Source organism: Excalfactoria chinensis, chromosome 4 (genome assembly GCF_039878825.1).
Source record: "Excalfactoria chinensis isolate bCotChi1 chromosome 4, bCotChi1.hap2, whole genome shotgun sequence".
Lineage (NCBI taxonomy): Eukaryota > Metazoa > Chordata > Aves > Galliformes > Phasianidae > Excalfactoria > Excalfactoria chinensis.
The window spans coordinates 84,592,038-84,610,460 of record NC_092828.1 but is presented as its reverse complement, the minus strand read 5'-3'; the positions used below and the strand labels follow the sequence as shown (position 1 = coordinate 84,610,460).

Below are 18,423 nucleotides of genomic sequence, written 5' to 3'. Positions count from 1 at the left end.
TTAAAATACCGCTCCATTTGCAGTGCCTACAGAACTCAGGTTCTGCCTGAGGCCTAATGAAGGTGTATTTTAGGACAAAGGACAGGATAAAAAATAAATGGCCTTAATATAACTAGAGCAGTTGTGTTCTAATGCTGTTTCAGATGTAATTGTGTTAGTGCCAATCACATCTAGCCACACGTGCAACATAGGTTAGGGAGAGTTAATAAAGTGAAGCCTTGAGCTACTAATTGCCCTGGTTTCAGTGCTTGAGAGCTGCTTCCTTCTGTATTTTCAACAGAGCGAGTCCGATGCGATGTTGCGTTCTACTCTTCCTAACACACACAGAGAACATCAGAGACTGGAAAGAGGCGTCTGATGTTCTTTTCTCTGGACGTGACCATTTCGCAGCGTTTATTCGAGGATTTATGACGGAAGCCTTGTGCTCGGGAAGGTTATTTCTCACAGTTAAGCGGTCCGTCGTATCTCCCCGCACACCCTCCGCCGTGAGGGGCCCGTCGGGCCGCGGCCTCCCCCTGCTGGGCTCTGCGCCGCGTGCATCCGGGGCCCCGGCCGGCGGTGACGTCAGCGCTATAAAGAGCTGCAGCTCCTTTGTTCGTTCCCATTGCGCAGTTGCGGCAGGGTGGGAGTGGAGGTGAGTGCTGCGAACCGAGCCGAGCAGGCCCAGGATCTCTAGGGAGGGAGAAACGGGGCCCTGCGAACCGAGGGCTGGGTGTGGAAAGTGGCGGCGCGGTGAAAGGCTGTGCCCGCGGTGAGGAGCTGCGCTCCGCCCGTCGCTGCGGGCCCGGGGCGAGGCGCGGTGGAGTCCGGCCTGCCGCCTTCCCTCCCTGCCCGCCGGCCCACGTGCGGGGTGCGGGCACGGCTGCGGCGGGGCGCCGGGGGGGTCTCCGGTGCGAGAGGCGTTTGGTCGCCGCCATTTTAGGTGCGGGGGTTTCTCGGCGTGGTCCCACCGCGTGGCTCCTTTTCCTCGAGGAGGACAAAGGGAGGGCGGCTGCGGGCGCGCCCCGGGGCCCGAGCGGAGGGCCCGGTGGGAGGCTTGGGGCGCTCGATCCGCTTTGCACTGAGGCATTCGTCTGGCGCCGGGAGGGAAAGAAGGCCTTGCCAGATGTGGCCGCCATTTTGTAGAGGTGTATGGAAAACGCGGAGGGTCCGGCGCCCCCTTCTTGTTCTCCTCTCCGTTCCCTGCGCGACGCTCAGAGGAAGGCGGTCGCCGCTTGTCCGCCTGCGCGATTGGGGCGGCCCGGCCTCCGGCGGCGCCTTCTGGGGCTTCTTTGTGCCGAGCGAGCCGCGCCGGCACTGAAAGAACCTGACAGGAGTGAGAGCTATTGAGTGCAAATATTACCATCGGGGGCAGAAATGCAGCAAGCTTCGCTTTTCAGTGCTCACCATCTTCGATGGTAGAACTGCTCTCATTAGAGCCTTGCTTGGTTTCTTGGGGTTGACTCTACTGGAAACAACTGCTTCAACTTCGTAGTTATTCTTTTTCCCTTCATGCTTAACGTGTCTCTTCTTTGGCATCTTGTCCAAAGAAATTTGGCTTGAACTTGAGGAAGAGTGAATATTCCGTGGGATTGTCTGTCAGTCTGCTTTAGTTTTGTCAGTGACGACTGTGTGCTTTTGTAGGTCTCTTGTATCATCAAAATGGTTGAAGCAGATCGTCCTGGGAAACTGTTCATCGGAGGCCTGAACACAGAGACCAATGAGAAAGCCCTTGAGGCTGTATTTGGCAAATATGGACGCATTGTGGAAGGTAAAAAACAAAGAATACTCTTGCCGTTTTAAGGTTAAAAACAGCAGAAAACAGCTATGATGACTCTTATAACGTTGATCTTACGAAATGATCATGTTCTCTAAGAAGTTCTGAGTTTGCAGGTTAAATAAGGGTTAAGTAATTGCAACTAGTTACAGAAGTGGATAACGTGGTTTTATTTCCACTGCAGTCCTCCTGATGAAAGATCGTGAAACCAACAAGTCCAGAGGGTTTGCTTTTGTAACGTTTGAGAGTCCAGCGGATGCTAAAGATGCTGCCAGAGACATGAATGGAAAGGTAGGAATTGAGATCTGCTTTGTTGTTGCTGCTAACCAAAAATACTGCTCTGTGGAGTTAAATTAACTCGTAGTAAGACTTCATTGGAAGATTCTGGAGACAAGTCACAGTGTTAAATTTGGCAGGATGATTTGACTTCCTCTTGTCTCCATGAAGTAGGAATCATTTTCCTCTGATTCTGGATTTGACAGTAGAAGGTGAAGCCTGGCTGTCATTTAGTTATTTAACCTTCAATTGGTGATGGAGAGCTTTCTGGTAGACAGCTTTTCACTCCTGCATGCCTCCTATGATGCTTTGGATTTTACTGTCCTTGAACACGGTACTGCCTAAATCATATTTTAGGGAAGTGTCTTCCCTGAAAACTGAGTGTTTTCCCTAATAAGGGTTTGATGTGACTTTGCTATGCTGTGGTGTGTTGATACATTAATTTGTAGGTATCCTTATGTGTGGTGTGTATGTGGCACTTCTTGCCAATTACAGTGAAACTGTTCTGCAGTTAACCAGCAATTGAATTTGTTTATAACCTGCAACAGAACTACACAACTTAAAGAAAATATGTACTAAGTAACTAATACATATTAAGTCTTTAAAAAGGAAACCAAATCTCTGAATTTGGGGCAAAGTTTGAGATTCACATCAGAATAGCTTGTTGGAGGAATGTAGGTTATTGTGATCTAATTTTGCTTCACCATGTGTTTGAAAAGCTGAATGTGAGTTTGTGAGTAAGTGATCAACAGCAGTTTTCAAATAAATGCTCTCTTCAGATGGCGTCAGCTGTCATGTCAGTTGACTTGAATTTCAGACTCTGTCATGTGTAATCAGAAGAGTTCAGTTGTAAAGATCGTGCTGAATTGGGCTTTCTGCTAACAGCATCTCTTAGAAGGTTAAGAAAGCCTCTATTTAGAATGACTGAATAACACTCGAGCTTTTGATATGTTAGTACAAAGTAACGGCTATTTTCTTTCAATTCAGTATAGTCCATAAGTAAATCATAGTGAATATTTGCGCTTACAGAAAAAGGAAATGAGTTTGTAGCGTTCACAGATGATTTGTGTAGTTAAACTTAGATATTCCTTGTTTTGTGTTATAGCAGACTTTCTGCTGTGTGTGCTGCTTAGTTTCTGGGTTCTTGAGGACAATCTGGTGATGATTAGTGTGACTCTGTATGGAGACTTCTTCTTTAAGCTAGTCATTTTTCTTAACATGGACAGTGACAAGTCAGATAATGTTCTTTCTATACCAGTTCAAACATCCCTAAAGGTACACATGTCTGTTACTGAATCTATCTCCATTGTGTAGCTTACTACAGTTCTGAAGACCTGTTCACTACAGTTTCAAAATCCTGATTTCCTGTGAGTTAATAATTCATTTGAACCCCTGCATGGAGTAACTTCAAGCACCAGCAACAAATTGTCGCACTGAATGGAGTCCAGTCCTCAATCCTAAAACTGCTTGTGGAGTGCAGCACTTAAATGAAAATCACTCTGAAAATAATCAGCTGTTCTAGATCTTGAGTGTTGTGTATATATATTCACATTGGAAACATTCGTGAAAGTAATGATTGGTGAAGTAGCTAAACGAGTCTATATTTTTGAATGCACCGTCTGGATCCCTTGAGAACTAGAAGGTACTGACTTGTGGGTGATCATTGTCATGGCTTGTGTCTAGAGCTGCAAATCCATTGTCTTTGAAATTTGAACCACAGTGTTTGAAAACAGCACTTAAGATTTGGACAAGAATGGCCTTCAGTGTAAGCCTGCAAGTGTAGCTGTGTATAGTTCCAATTCTGTGACTGTCTAGCTTGATTTAGTTGTGGATGTGAAAGATGGTTGCGAGGCACTTCATCAGAAAGCCTTCTGGACAATAAGTGATGCTGATACTTCAAAAAGACTGCATTCTGTGTCTGAAGAGGAGTGATGCTTGAGGCATCCTGTGGGAGGAATTCATTCTAATCTGACCAAAATGGGAGTTCTGACTGTTTGGAAGTGATGAAGTACTCATGAAAAATCCAGGCATTTTGAAGGATGCAACAGCAGAAGCTCAAGCAGCCTGTAATGAGAAACTTGACCTGCCTAGCCAAGGGGAAACTGGTGATGTATGGGCAGTGTGTAGCTCATTCTGTCATTCCAAAGCAATTCAAAGTTGCAGCCAGAAGAAGAGGCTGAATTGGATGAGTTCTGCAAGAACAAAAGAACATACCTTCAGTTGCTGGAGTTGGGAGAAGAAATGGGGTTAAATATGTTTCATTCCGAAGTGGAACAGGCATATAGTCTCACGTTGCTTGTTGAAAATTTTAGTCCTGAGGAAGGAGGTCAGGAGATAATGGTTTAGTGGGAAGGGGAATTTCTCAAGTTAAATTACTTTCTCTGCAAAATTGGATCAGTTATAGCCTGAATCGCGCAATATAGATATTAAACTACTTCACAGCGTTTTCTTTAGAAAAAAAAATCTTAATTGTGAGGTAGCAAAGTCATCATCCTCATGTCATAAAGTGTAATTTCTTGTCTAAGTACAAGGGAATACTCCAAGTTTGTAGTGAACATCCTAACTGTTAAGCTGTTGTTCATATTTGAAGTACTGAGTACAAAAATCTATAATTAAAGAGAATGTGACTTTAGAGGAAACATCTGCATCAAGCCAAAGATAAAATTCCATTTGAAGCATTCCGCTTTTCCAGTTGAAGACCTATCAAGCCAGCTGGAACATGTGGAGAGGTTGGAAGTGAATACTACTATATCTGCTACAGAAGATGATCATCCTCTAATGAGCAAACTTATTTCCAAATCTTCTTGTGAAGAAGTGGTATAATACAGAAAAACTCTGCTTGATAGAAAATGATTTTCAGTTCTTTCATGTATTTGATAAGTGCTCATTGTGCATTGTCAAGAAACACAGAAATGGTGGTGGAATTGCAGCAGCATCAACAGTAAAATGGTCCACTGGAGGAGAAACATCAGCAAGGTGGTAGGCTGCTGGTTCATGCAAGCTTTGGAGTATTTGAATAACAGCTACTCAAACTTTCCAAATACACTTCATTTAATTTCTGTTTTGTGATGTGGAGCAGTTTGCAGGACGATTCTGATTGTTTGCTTGAGGTTCCTTGGACACAACAAAACTGTATAGATTGTTCATCACACGCGCAGGAATTTTTTAAATTGTGGTTGCAAATCTACTGCTATCCTTAAATGAGCATACATAGTAGAATTCATTTTTTAGCACCAAGGTAATGCTACAAAACTGTGCCCATATCGTACTAAAAATGCTCGTGTAACACTTGGAATCAAGATTATAAACACCAACTAATGAGTGCTTGTTTTGACAGCTGGTGTTTTGGGCCCATTGTAAATTTCTTGCTCTGAGATGACTTGTCTGAGTTCTGTCTCATCAGTAAGATGAGTTCATTTGACTGAAAAACATAAAAGAAGATGGTTTTCCCTTTCCAAGTTTATCATATTTTAAAACAAGTACCTTGTGGTTAACTGCTGCAGAAAGAAAGATCTTCTTGGACATTAGACACAAGTCAGACTGCTTGAAAGCAGTTGCAAAAGAAACCTGTGTTTTGCCTCAGTAATGTACATAAGTGCAAGGCAGAAGAAAATAAGGATTAGAAGTCATTAAGAATGCCTTCTGTGCTCAAACAGAAAAAAGATTAAAAAAGCCACCAACTTGGACTTACACATCTATGCATTCAGAGCCTCTGCTAGTAGGAAGGGATGATATTTGGGCTCAAAAATTCAACATTGTTAGTTGTCTGCAGCTGCTGTCATGGTAGCAGAACTTAAGGCTTTAAGCCTACCTTTCCCATTGAGAGAAAGGTGACTGGGATATGAGAAATGACAAAACTAGGTATGAAATATTAATGGTTTAAGTTCCAGTGATTAGCAGTGTTAATGCGTGCTCCTGGAATGTTCTGAGCTTGTCATGCCAAACTGTCATTGAGAAACTGTGTAAACTAAGTCAAAACCAAGACCAGTGTTACCTTGCTAATGTTTATTTTTTTCTCAACATGGATTGAGTCAAACCTTTGGATATCCACTTTCAATTTTTCAGTAGTAGCTACAACTGTGTATGGTGGTGGAATACATCTGCTGCTGGAGTGCATGATCTCAAGAAGGGGCAGGTTTCATTGGAGAAGGAAGAAGTTTCAGTTTTACCTCAATAAACAACCACTTGCAGCGCAGAGTGAGACACTTATAAGCAGTTTTCTTCTTTCATTGCAATAATGTGCAATTAACAACACTCTAAAGCATTAGTTGTTATAAACATTAGCTTACAAAAAGTCGAGTAAGCTGCGTTTGCCAATAAAGTTGTGCAGTGAACTAATTTCAGTAGAGCTTGATCTTGACTACTCTCCTGACCAAATGTGTATTCTCTGAAAGAGGATGCAATGGATACACTTACTGAGTGACAGAGTATGTTTTAACGCATGTTTATATTTGAGGCATAGTAGCTGTCTGCGGAGTTCCTGTTACTGCAGGTCTATGCTCCAGAAAAAGCATCCACTTAAAAAAGAAAATGTCCACTCTGGAAAAGCAAGTAGTAGAGTAAATGGGGTCAGTCACCTCTTTTTTTTTTGTTTTGAAAACTCACCTTGAAACAGTAGAAAAGGGCTGAATTACCATACTCAGTCTGCTTTGTAGATGCTGAAATTACTTCTAAATACTTCAGTGATCACCGTTTAATCAGGACGTCAAGAAAACGTACTTAAAACGGCCTCCCCATTGCCAGAAACCCCAACTGAAGCTAAGATATCTTCAGCTTAATCCTGTAACTACTGGTGCAGTCAGTTTGGTGCAAAAGTCCGTGGCAATTGGAAGTAAATTGGAGCTCATAAATCATATTTCATTTACGGAATAAATGACATGGGGCTGCCGTAGTCATTGGACACTTTTATTTTGACACAATGCTTTCTGATGCTGCTCTGTGTTTTTTTCATCAATACCACAAGAATGAAGTACTCTAGAAGTTAGGCCAAACATGCTGCTGAGTACGTGGGGACTAATACTGAAGACTCAATCTGTTCTAGAGTTGCTCTAACTATATAATATGGAAGCCCTATAATAGTGAAGCAAGAAGGGCTTAATTTAAGAAATACAAACGTGACTGAGCAATAAGTAAAGCAGCTTCTTCTTTAGTCATTAGATGGGAAAGCAATTAAAGTGGAACAAGCAACCAAGCCATCCTTTGAAAGTGGTGGTAGGCGTGGGCCACCACCCCCTCCACGAAGCAGAGGTCCTCCCAGGGGCCTTAGAGGTGGAAGAGGCGGAAGTGGAGCGAGAGGACCACCTTCAAGAGGGAGTCACTTGGGTATGTATTTACCTATCTCATTATATACTTGGACAACATACAAGACAATCCCATTGGAAGATGACAATAATCCTACTGGAAAAAGTCAAACAGCTGACTAGTGCACTCCTTGTTCATTATTAAAATCATGAAATAGAATCTCGGCAGTTGAGTCAAATTTTTGATTAGGCAAGTACACCTTAAGAAAAAGGCTTTCAAATGTGAAGATTCCCTTCTACATCTAACACTCTACTTGACTTTTGGCTATGAAAGAAACAAAACTCCTGCCCTGCACGTGAGAAAGGAAGCTTTCTTGTATTCAAGGTGAAAAAGTGGTTCTCATCCATCAGGGTAAGGGAAGTGCTTTCTGCTCTTATTAGCAAGAGGTCTAAACTCACTGAACTGTAGCTGTTTAAATAATTTATCCTTTGGGGTCACAGTGACAATGAGGAAAGCTAAACGTTGTTCATGACACTGTTTTGGGTTGAAGCTCTCTGAAATGGAAGGATAGTACACAGCTCGATACCGGATGTACTTTAACTTAGATATACCTATTTATTCAGCAATTTTTCAGTATTAAAGCAGCACGTGAGTTATAACAGCAAAAGCTGTAGTGCAGAGAAAAAAAAAGCCTCTGAAAATACTGAAAACTCTATTCTTGGAAAGTCTACGTAGTATGTCCTACAGTATCTCTGTTCCTTCTTTATGTAGGATCTTCTGTAGTGAATCTTCCCAGGTGGCTTTTGTCTTCTGAAGGCAGTAACTTGAGCATTTAGCCCAAGACTGATGACAGAGTTTTCTTTCTCCTTTGCAGCACACACTGTGGCTTTTAGATTACTTCTGTAAGACAGTTCTTAACAGGAATTTAAACTGAAAAAGGTTTATTTGGCTTGCTCTCAATTCTGCCAGTAGCATCTAGTAGCAACTAAAAAAAACACAAGAGGAAGGTATTTTTAAGGTCTGATGATAGAGGTTTACTGTTGATCACACAGTAGTGGTAATATCAGTTAGATTACTGAAGTTGAGATGTTAGGGACATACTGGTAAGTACTACAGAAATAACAAGTTGATACATGGCTTATCTTCTAGGGTCTTCTCGAGGGCCACTTCCCATGAAGAGAGGTCCACCTCCACGAAGTGGAGGCCCTCCACCTAAAAGATCCGCACCTTCGGGACCAGTGCGTAGCAGTAGCATGGGAGGAAGAGGTAATGACTTGTTAAATTGCTTTGTTATCTTGTAATATCTTACTCGTCAGAAACTGATGACAAGCATTGTTGGGTTGTTTTTTTTGTTTTGTTTTGGTTTTTTGAAGTTAAACGTAGCGTGGTCTTGTTGATTTATCTATCAGTTCCCATCATAAACATTCTCAGCTGTTTGGTAGAACTGATGTGTGATCTGTTGCACTTCCTTTAATGCTGCTTTTAGACTTTGTAAGCAGAAAAGTATTGTGAATGTAGGCTACAGGTGATGCTTTTAAGTCTACGAACCACTAAGTAGTAATTGCCTTGAGTCTTCTGTGTGGTTAAGTGCTAACTATATTACAAATCTTCTGTTTAAGCTCCCGTGTCACGTGGAAGAGACAGTTACGGTGGTCCTCCACGCAGAGAACCAATGCCGTCACGAAGAGATGTCTACATGTCTCCAAGAGATGATGGCTATAGCACTAAAGATGGGTAAATTTTCTTAATGATTTAGATTGGCTCAATATTTATCATTCTTCAGAGGATTTTGATCTTTGATTACTGTGGCATAACTCGGTTCTTGTTTGTTGTAGTTACTCGAGCAGAGATTACCCCAGTTCCAGGGACACACGGGACTACGCGCCACCTCCACGTGACTATGCATATCGCGACTATGGTCATTCCAGCTCACGTGATGAATACCCCTCCAGGGGCTATAGGTATCTACTACTGGATTTTTGTCTGTGTCTGTTACTTCTGCTGTGATCTGACTGATTTGTACTAAGTCTCAGTAGTCTTTCCTCTTACAGCGATCGTGACGGATACGGTGGTGGACGTGACAGAGACTACTCAGATCATCCAAGTGGAGGTTCCTACAGAGATTCATATGAGAGTTATGGTAAGAATCCATTTTGAGGATCATGCAATAATTTGTACGGGTCCCATGAAGTCTGACTTCTGCTGGGTTGTGATCGGGTTTTAGAGGGAAGTGGTGCGTTTTTTTTTCCCCTACAGTGAAAGTGCAGTTGTTGGTTATCATTTGATCACATTGTTAAGCTGTAAGTTAAAGAAGCAAAATCTACAGTTCAGAATTGCAGCTATCTCTGGAAAATGTGGCTGAGTTTCTTCTCTAAAATAACAAGCTGTTCTGGAGTACCCAGTAAAGAGCCTGCCTGAATAAACACCGTCTTCATTCCTTCAGAGTCTATTAAATCCACTCACTGCCTGATACGCAATTCCCACTTAAAATACCATTAACATAGCAGATTATATAAAGAACATCTGAGTGCATACAAAAGAGTAAAAGTAAACATTTAATACAGCAATTCTGTAAATTCAGATTGAAATTGTTTATATAACTTATGGTGTTGCCATATTACCTGACCATTGACCCTGCAGGTAACTCACGTAGTGCTCCACCTGCACGAGGGCCCCCGCCATCTTATGGTGGAAGCAGTCGATATGATGATTACGGCAGCACACGTGATGGATATGGAAGCCGAGAAAGTTACTCAAGCAGCAGAAGTGATGTCTACTCAAGTGGCCGTGATCGTGTTGGAAGACAAGACAGGGGTCTTCCCCCATCCATGGAAAGGGGCTATCCACCTCCTCGTGATTCATACAGTAGTTCAAGCCGCGGAGCACCCAGAGGTGGTGGCCGTGGCGGAAGCAGATCTGACAGAGGTGGAGGCAGAAGCAGATACTAAAAACACTCTTAACTTTTTTTTTGGACCAAGACATTACTTCTCAAACAAAAGTTAAAAAACAAAAAAGTGAAGTTCTATCTTTACTACCAGAGGACTACTAAAAGGAAAAGTTGTTTTTACCTTTTTTTATTGTTGCCTGTTAAGTTTTCCCCTCCGTGACTTTTATGCTTTTGTGAAGAAAATTTAAACCAGTGTTTAATTTCATTTCAAAATTGTTAACATTTCTTTCAAAAGGCAGATGTTAAATGTATAAAATTTGAGCTGTGTACTAGTGTTGTAATTTCCAAAGTAAAGTTTCCCTGAAATGCCACAATTCCCATCTGACTTTCCTCGTGAACGGAGCAAGCAGTACTTAAACTCTTCCACACAACATCCAACTATCTAATATGGAGCTGGATTGTTCTGCATATTCAGCATCTCATTCTTAAGGTGTTGTTTGTGATGTGGAGGGTGGTGGGGATGTTCCACAAAAACATACGTTTTTGTCTAGAATTTCAAGCCAGTGTTCCCTGAAGTCAGTATTCCCAGTAGAAAATGCCTTCAGATCTTGTGTTTAAAAAGTCACTCCACCTGAAAAAAACGTGTGGATAATACTATTTTTTTTTGCCTTCCACCTGCTTTGGGGGGAGTTTAAAAAGTTCTCCCCATCAAATGAACCATGTACGTACGTGTAAGTCAGCTACAATATACTGTTTAAAAAAAAAAAAAAAAGAAAGAAAAAAAAAATAATAAAAAAGTTTGAGCAATTCATCAAAGAAGCTCCCAAGCCATGCTTACTCATACTGTTTCAAATTTTTGCAACTCTGTAGTGTTTCACTTTTAAAGGAACATCTTTGATTCCAAAGGAGAAACTAAGATAAGCAAAGAAGTCTTTCTCTCCAACTTCTCAAAGGCTTATGGCTTCCTAAAAACAAGTGAAACTTTCAGCATTCCACAGCTGATTTAAAGCAACAAATGCCTGTGAAACAGCAAAGATGGTAAGCAAAGCAAACTAGTTTTTCAGTCTAAGTCAAAACTGAACCAAGTTTCTTCCTCTAGTACGGTAAAACCAGCTGCACGTCATGGCAATGGAAGTGCTGTCTAGATTAAAAAAAATAAGGAAATGAAATACTTCAATGCATTAGAAGTTCTCAAAATTCAACATTTCTTCTTGGATAAAAGCGTTTATGGCACCAGTTTTGAAACTAAACATAAGAATGCAGCTCGCTGTAGACAGAATACTGTGAAGTAGGGTTGGGAGGGGGTATTTTGTGCCCAGTATCTTTCATTGAAGATGCTCAAACAGACTGCGTTTACTGTTACTTTAAGAAAATTAAAAGACTTGTGAAGTCAGGAATTGATTTAGATTGACAGATACCATCTCAGCTATTGGGAGTTTGAAGCAAGCCATTGCAAACTTGACATTTAGTTGGATGCCTGACTGTTCAGTTTTGACACAGCGTTACAGGAATACCTGGTACATGTGGCAGAACCTGTGACAAGTTATGACTCAGGTAAAGCCATGAAGTTCAAATGATGCTCTTGAATGTAGTATACGTGAAGACCTCCAACTAAAAGCAAAACCAAAGCTTTTTACTTCTGTTTAGTCCTCAGTACGTTTTGTCGTTCAACTTATGGATTTAACGTGGCAGTGCACCATTGAAAAGGAATGAGAATCCATAAGCCATGCAACCAGTCACTAAGTCATTCCAGTCCATTCCAGACCAGTGAATCCTCCACCACTTAACAGAGAAGTAGTAAAACTTGAAACAGATTAATCTGCAAACCCAAGTTTGTGACTCTTGAAATGGGGGGAAGCGCTATAGATTGACTCGTGCTGTAAAATGTATTTTTCTCAGCTTGCCTTATTTTGATTACAGGATGATCACTTCTGGAAGATGCTTCTGAAGTAAAGCAGATTCGTCCGGTTTGGTGGCAGAGATGAGTGATGCCTGTACTGATAGATCAGGTAATTGCTGTATTTTTGTAGTAGTTCTGTAGAAGATTTTTGATGGCTCTGTATTGGGGTGGACATCCTCGGTGGCTAAAATAATTCAACTCTGAAAGCAAAATTTGGAGGAGCAGGTCTAAGCAGGGCTTTTAATTGCCAAGTTAGGAATTTCAGCGAGTGACTTCCTCCTAAAAGTAATGGTCCATTTGGGGAACCAGTGATCATAAAATGAGGTTACAGACACACCATGACGTGCATTTCACTATGAATGCACCATACTTAGTCTAGGATTCTTCATAAAATAAGACCAAAACGTCTGGATTGGAGTAACAGCAAGGGCCTTCAGATTAAATGGCATACTTTCCACTTGACTGCTGCTACTTTAAAGTACTTTTGCGATCCAGGTTTTAGAAAGGTGAAAAGAAAATGCTGCAGTTGATACTGCGGTTCATCTGACTAATCATGTTTGATTTTAGGTGAGATCAGTCTTGGATAAGGGAGATAGGTTCTGCTGCACCCTGTGTGATGTTATAATCTCAGTTTGCTTACAGTTTTTTGCTCTGTGCAGTGCTTTTGTCATTAATGCTTTGTACGTATTCCTGCCAAGTTCCTGCTTTATCTTTGGTACTGGATGTTATTTCAGATCAATAAAGGGCATAGTACAGTGATGGGACCCAGTAGATCATGTTCATGGTTGGGCTCAATGATCTTGAAGGTCTTCTCCAGTCCAGATGGTTCTGTGATTGTGTGACATACAGAAGCATCATCTGTAGTTTCTGTTCTGAGGCTGATAAAGTACATAGTAAAAGCTGCTAACTCACCAGCCTTCTATTTTGGTGTTATTATTCAAAGAATTTCAACGAACAAGTGTTAATTTCCTCATCTTTGTGGTGCTCTTGAATGTTCAAGTATTTAAATCACAAATCCTTCTGGAAGTGACACTGAACCGTGTTCTTCATGGCAAAAGCACTGCTATCAGTAATAGGGCACTGAGGTGGAGTCAGCAAATATGTCTTGAAAGTAAACTCTTCCTCCACCTACAACAGAATTAGTAGGGATCAGTCTTCAAAGTTTGAGGCTGGTCCATCCCGACCATGAGTCTTGCTAACTAAAAGATGGCTCACTATCTTCAATATGCAGCATCCTAGGTGACTGTAAAAGGTCTTATCAAATCATCATGCAGATTGTGTCAAAACGTTGTCAAATTCTTTTGGTGCTTATGTGCCATGTTATTGTTAATTCTCTGCATCTCTTCTCTGGGAAACGGGAAATGAATTACTCCTGGCAAGTGAAAATCTATCTCTTTGAAAGTGAAGATCTTTATCAGTTTACTGTATTTGTTTTGTCACTTACAGGTGCTTATTAGACTATGTTGGAATTATTAAAGATAAGCCTGCTGATGTACTTATTTACTCTTGGGACAATTTGGCAATAGCCAAAATATATTCACTGTGTATGCAGCAACAACTCGGTGATGTGACTTTGTCTGTTGTGTGTTTTTTGACAGCATACTAAGCTGAATTTCCTTTCTTTCAGACAAGAAGAAGGCAGTGCAGCAGTGGATACGCACTGGAAAACTGAAGAACAACAAAACGCAGCTGGCAAAAGTTGACTTTTGAGTGTGGTGTCGCCCAGTAATTGTTACAATTTAAGGAATTTTCTTTGAAAGTAGCCCATTGATCTCTTATATCTAAGTATTTCTTAGATGAAAATCAGCTGTCTCCTGTAGCTTACATCTTTCAAGAGCTGGGAGTCTTTATTTTTATGCAGTAAACATGCATCAATAAATTCTGCAGCAGAAAAACACTCAGGGTTCTTCTTTACACACACTGCTTTTCCTCTTTCCTGAAGAGGAAAGTGAGTTACAGTCCACTAAAATGTAGAGGACTAAACAGCTCCAAATTCTTCCTCACCAAGAAACCAGACGGAATTTTACAGTACTGTTGCTTGAAAATTTCCTGATATCCAAGCCTTCTGGATGACAGGAAGAAAGAGCTGATGCGCTGAGGCAGTATAAGTGATAAGTGATGAGTGTTGTAATGTGTGCTGGGTTCTTAGAAAGCTCCAGCAGGTGCCAGCAGTGCACATCCTAACAAGTGCATTCCATAGAAACGAGAGGTTTCCTTCAAAATGTTGCCTTGGTTTTGAGGCATTTTTATCCTGTCTGTGCCAGAGAGTAACGCCCAGGTGTGAGTATTTGATACAGAAAACTAACCAGATTGGCAGAGATACTTAGGTAAGGCTTCTACAATGTATACTATTTCTACAATAGAACTTGAAACAGCTCTCAGTTTTTCAGTAACTAATGAAGAAAAAGCATGTGTGCCCTTTCAAGGGCTTTAAAATGATGTCTGTCTTTTGGATTAAGAGTATCACTTTAAACTTCAGCTAAAAATTGCAGGTCCCATGAGTGGATAAAACTGCAGTATTTTCCAACGTTAATAAATAAGCTGTCAAATAAAATGATGGTTTGTTTGAAATAAATTCTTATTTCTTGGAAGAAATGGTGGCTGACCAGTACTATGAAGTGGTGGTTTATTGTTACGTACGGTCTCGGTGTTATTTTGCTTATTCAAGGAGTTCTACTGTAATAAGAGACTCCTTTTTAGCTGGCTATGTATCCCCTCCTTCCATTTACTTATTTCTTTAAACTAATACTGTAATGTAGTTGTTAATGATGAAAATGAGGCTACAATGGGGTTTGTAACACTACCTGGTGAGGCAAGTATGTCATCTTCCCTCTACTGAGATACTTCTCTGCAGGTTGGAAGCTGTTCGGTTCTGAGTAATGACTGAAGTGTCTTTTATTGACATACATTGTTCAAGGCATGTACATTGACCTCAGTAATAAGAATGAACATATGGGAAAAGGACACCTAAGCTGTGAACATGGAACTGCCAGTCCTCGTTTCTACAGACAGCAGCGCTCACAAGAACTGGGGGGGAAAAAAGGGCCTTAAAGAGTCTTGTAATTAGTCATAAATGTGAAACATTTAGCGCACATACGGATTGCTGTAGATGCATTGTTAGCAGATGGCAGTGAGGTCTGTGATGTAGCTTCAGGCTGCTCTACCATTCGTGCTGGCTCCTGCTTTGTGCTACCAGGATTTTCACACAGCATCCATCCTGATAGAGGTCAGAAAAATGACCTGGAAAGCAAAGACAGCCATTCAGGTTTACTGCGTGTAGTTTCTCCTTTTGCTGTTCTCCTTACCCCTCAAATTAGATTGAATTCTTAAAGCTTGGATCCCATAACTACCACACAAAGGCAGCTTTTCTAGCAAGGCTTACCACAGAAAGCTGAGGATGCTGTTTAGTGCTGTTTAGTCCATTTTGTAACAAAGATATTTCTTACAATCGCTGTCGTTGATTTCTAAGCTTTGGTGCTGAGCTAAGAACAGAAAGTTTCACATTTGAGCCGTGCAATCAGCAAAAGAGGCAGGAAGATGTCATCACGGATGTGGGTTAGTACGAGCTGTGGCACGGAACCGTGCGGGGGGCAGAGGTCCAGCAATGAATCCAGAAGAGCAAGTGGTAACGTGGCTCATTTCCTTAGGAGTTCTCAATTCCCCGAAGAAAATAGTTGATGATCCGGAGGAGTTCCTGAAAGCTGCTCTGAAGGATGGGACCGTGCTCTGCAAACTCATCCATCGCCTCCTTCCGGGATCTGCAGAAAAGGTAACTGCTGCAAGATGTGTTTTGCCAGCCTGAAACTGCTGCACTGCGGGTCAGCCTGGGATATATGCTTCTTGTTGGTAAGCTGTGTAAGCACGTTACTAGCTCCAGCTGAGGGCAAAATGCAGCTTAGGTTTAGTTGGTTGCTTTCTTCTTTTCTCTTGCCATCCAGAATAACGACCGCAGAAGGGTTGCAGTTAGCTGAGGTAACACATGTTCGTGTGGTGGCAGGAAATACTGGGCCTACCAGAGCTGGAAACGTCCTGCTTTTGAAGAAGTTAAGCAGTTAGTATTTACATCAATAGCACGAATTACAGCAGCATAAATAAATGCTTTCAGAGCTGCCTGTGAAATATATTGCCAGTTGGGAAGTAGGTTGGGAGTAGGTAAACCTTACATCTGTGCAGTGCTTGAGCTGTCGCACGACCACCAAACCCACTGGTAGCAAAGCCATGTCAGCCCCTCCTGTCAGCTTCCTGAGCTGTGTGTTCATACGGCCCAACAGCATGCGAGGTAACTGCAGGTGAGAAAAAGGGAAGGAGCCCGAGAGATGGGAAATGGCAGCACAGAGAAGCTATTGAATTCAATTAAAATGTCCTCTGTAAGACAGCAGCCTTTTATTGATTTTGCTAGCAATCACCCCCTGCTGGCTCTTTTTTGCTTAAGAGATGATGGTTTGGGACACCGTGTTCTTAAAAGTCATCAGTTCTCACTGCCGTTCGGGGCACTGTCATATGTTGACATTCAAAACAAGATGCCGACCATTTCGACTCATGCATCACTTCCTCCAGTGGCTCTTTCTTCCTGGTTCGACAGCTTGCCTGCCACCCCCACCACCCCCTCCAGAAGCTTCCCTAATTCAGCACACAGTGCACATGTCAATATTCATGCAGGCCCACTGACAAAGGCTGTATGGGAGGTAACGCAACCGTCTCCATGCATTTTGTTCTGTAGTATTGCCTGGAGCCTAAAAACGAAGCTGATTGCATCGGTAATATTCGGGAGTTCTTGAGGGGCTGTGCAGTTCTTAAGGTGGAGGTAAGTCACCTTTCATTAGTGTTATTTACATCGTGTTGGTGTATCGTGCTTGTTTAATATGCATCTGGAAGCCAAATACCAGAGGGGCAGCATCAATAGTCATTCCTGATCTTCTTTCTTAATGGCATAAATAGGAGGATGGGTAATTTAGTGTGAATGAGCCCATTGGGTGGTGAGGACCTGCTTACATCTTTCTGTCCATTATTGCAGACAAGGGCTTGCAGTTTTTAGCTTTGCTTTACTATCAAGGGGAAATAACACAGCAGCTTTTTTCACCCCCTGGTTGCGTGAGATTCTGCTGAAAATGTAACGTTAAATCGATCCTCATACGTGCAAATCATCTGAAGGCTAAAGCTGCTCCTGACCTTGTATACCTTTGTACACCTGCAGGTTCTATGCCAAGCATGGTTTGTATTTGCGAGGTCAGAGTGGATCAGCTCAGTTCATCAGATCAAAATGAGTTCAGCTCATTTGGCCACTACGTATATTTTTTAACTAAGTGCTAAGGGTTTAAAATGTGTTTTAGGACTTTTTGTATCACGGTAGAATTCCAACAGTAAGCAAGAAGCCAGGAATGAAGAGTTATCTGTGTCCCATTTAACACTCTAACCTTGGGGAACAAAAGAACTTCTGCCAGGAGCAGGGAGTGCTCTGCAAAACCTTCATACAGCACAGCAATGCAAAGTCCAGCCCATGGTAACTCTGTCCTGTCCTCCTTTGAAGGTCCAAGCAAGAAAAGAGCCTTTCTTCTCCTTAGATCTCTTTATTAACCAGCATGACAGTTTGCTCATTGCGGAGCTGTTTCGCTGGCCTGTTGTAACCCAATAATTCACTTCTAAAAGCCTTTTGCATCAGCCGGGCGTGAGAGCAGATCTATAAGGAAGCAGGGAGGGCTCAGAGATCAGCGTGCCGGTCTGCTGGTGCTGCACCATGTGATCTCAGCTCCTCAGAGAGATGATTTTTCTATTGAAAAACTAATCAGAATGGCTGCGCTGGAAAGCATAGGGAGAGAACAGAAGTCTTAAACGTCTGAAAGATGAGATAGAAGCAGTTCTCGACTGCTACGCTTCAGCATCCCATCATTTAAGCCAGTTGATGATGTTGAGTCGCTTTGAGGTTTTCAGACAGGAGGGATCTGCAGCACAGTACATCCAGCTCTGGGGGTTGCTCTGCTCCTCCCTTTTATTTATTCCTTGGTTTAATTCAGGAAAAGATTCCTAAGTTGTTTTGTCCTTTTTCTGATGGATAACCCGCTCAGTCTTTGTGATATTCCGAGCAGCTTTAGTGGGGCTGAGGTGGCTGCCCATCCTGCTCGTTGCGAGGCCTCAAGAGCTGGATAAAGCTTACAGCAGTTGAGTCCGAGCTTCAATTTTGCACCCAAAAGTTTCCAAAAGAAATAGCCGTATTAGAGTTGCCACAGAGCCCCCTGTACCCGGGGTGTGAAGAAAAGGGCTGGCATTGGATCCCAGCTGGTTCTCCCTTGTGTCACAGACCTCTGGTCCAGCTGCTGTTCGGAAGACCTGTTGCAGTGGGGATGTGCAGAGGGGTGATTCCTGCAG

General features: G+C 42.1%; 2 protein-coding genes, 1 long non-coding RNA gene and 1 other non-coding gene across 7 annotated transcripts in view; all 4 read left to right on the top strand.

The window, feature by feature from the left end:
* The first annotated feature begins 549 nt into the window (after window positions 1–549).
* Window positions 550–10,996, top strand: RBMX (RNA binding motif protein X-linked). Of its 3 annotated transcripts, none has more exons than XM_072336520.1 (9): window positions 550–634; window positions 1,624–1,750; window positions 1,941–2,047; window positions 7,183–7,354; window positions 8,423–8,539; window positions 8,893–9,007; window positions 9,109–9,234; window positions 9,310–9,413; window positions 9,914–10,996. In XM_072336520.1, the coding sequence occupies exons 2-9, from the start codon at window positions 1,642–1,644 to the stop codon at window positions 10,219–10,221; spliced, it is 1,158 nt and encodes a 385-aa protein (XP_072192621.1). In that variant the 5' UTR covers window positions 550–634; window positions 1,624–1,641; the 3' UTR covers window positions 10,222–10,996. The 3 variants fall into 3 exon arrangements, with proteins under 3 accessions (XP_072192621.1, XP_072192623.1, XP_072192622.1); XM_072336522.1 differs by having other exon boundaries at window positions 9,325–9,413; window positions 9,914–10,916; XM_072336521.1 differs by lacking the exon at window positions 550–634 and adding an exon at window positions 899–922 and having other exon boundaries at window positions 9,914–10,916.
* On the top strand, window positions 1,804–1,868 carry LOC140252328 (small nucleolar RNA SNORD61). The gene has a single exon (XR_011903609.1). It is a non-coding gene; the product is annotated as a small nucleolar RNA SNORD61 (small nucleolar RNA).
* Window positions 10,997–11,083: 87 nt separating the features above from the next.
* Window positions 11,084–14,674, top strand: LOC140252164 (uncharacterized). Its single transcript, XR_011903554.1, has 3 exons — window positions 11,084–11,198; window positions 12,081–12,169; window positions 13,688–14,674. It is a non-coding gene; the product is annotated as an uncharacterized lncRNA (long non-coding RNA).
* An 899-nt stretch (window positions 14,675–15,573) lies between these two features.
* The window catches only part of ARHGEF6 (Rac/Cdc42 guanine nucleotide exchange factor 6), a 29,711-nt gene continuing 26,861 nt past the window's right edge, over window positions 15,574–18,423 (top strand). The window contains exons 1-2 of one of the 2 annotated variants that reach the window (XM_072335117.1): window positions 15,574–15,829; window positions 16,781–16,864. In XM_072335117.1, the coding sequence (XP_072191218.1) occupies window positions 15,665–15,829; window positions 16,781–16,864 (249 nt within the window). In that variant the 5' untranslated portion in view covers window positions 15,574–15,664. The remainder of the gene's footprint in view (window positions 15,830–16,780; window positions 16,865–18,423) is intronic. The other variant, XM_072335116.1, reaches the window with a different exon arrangement.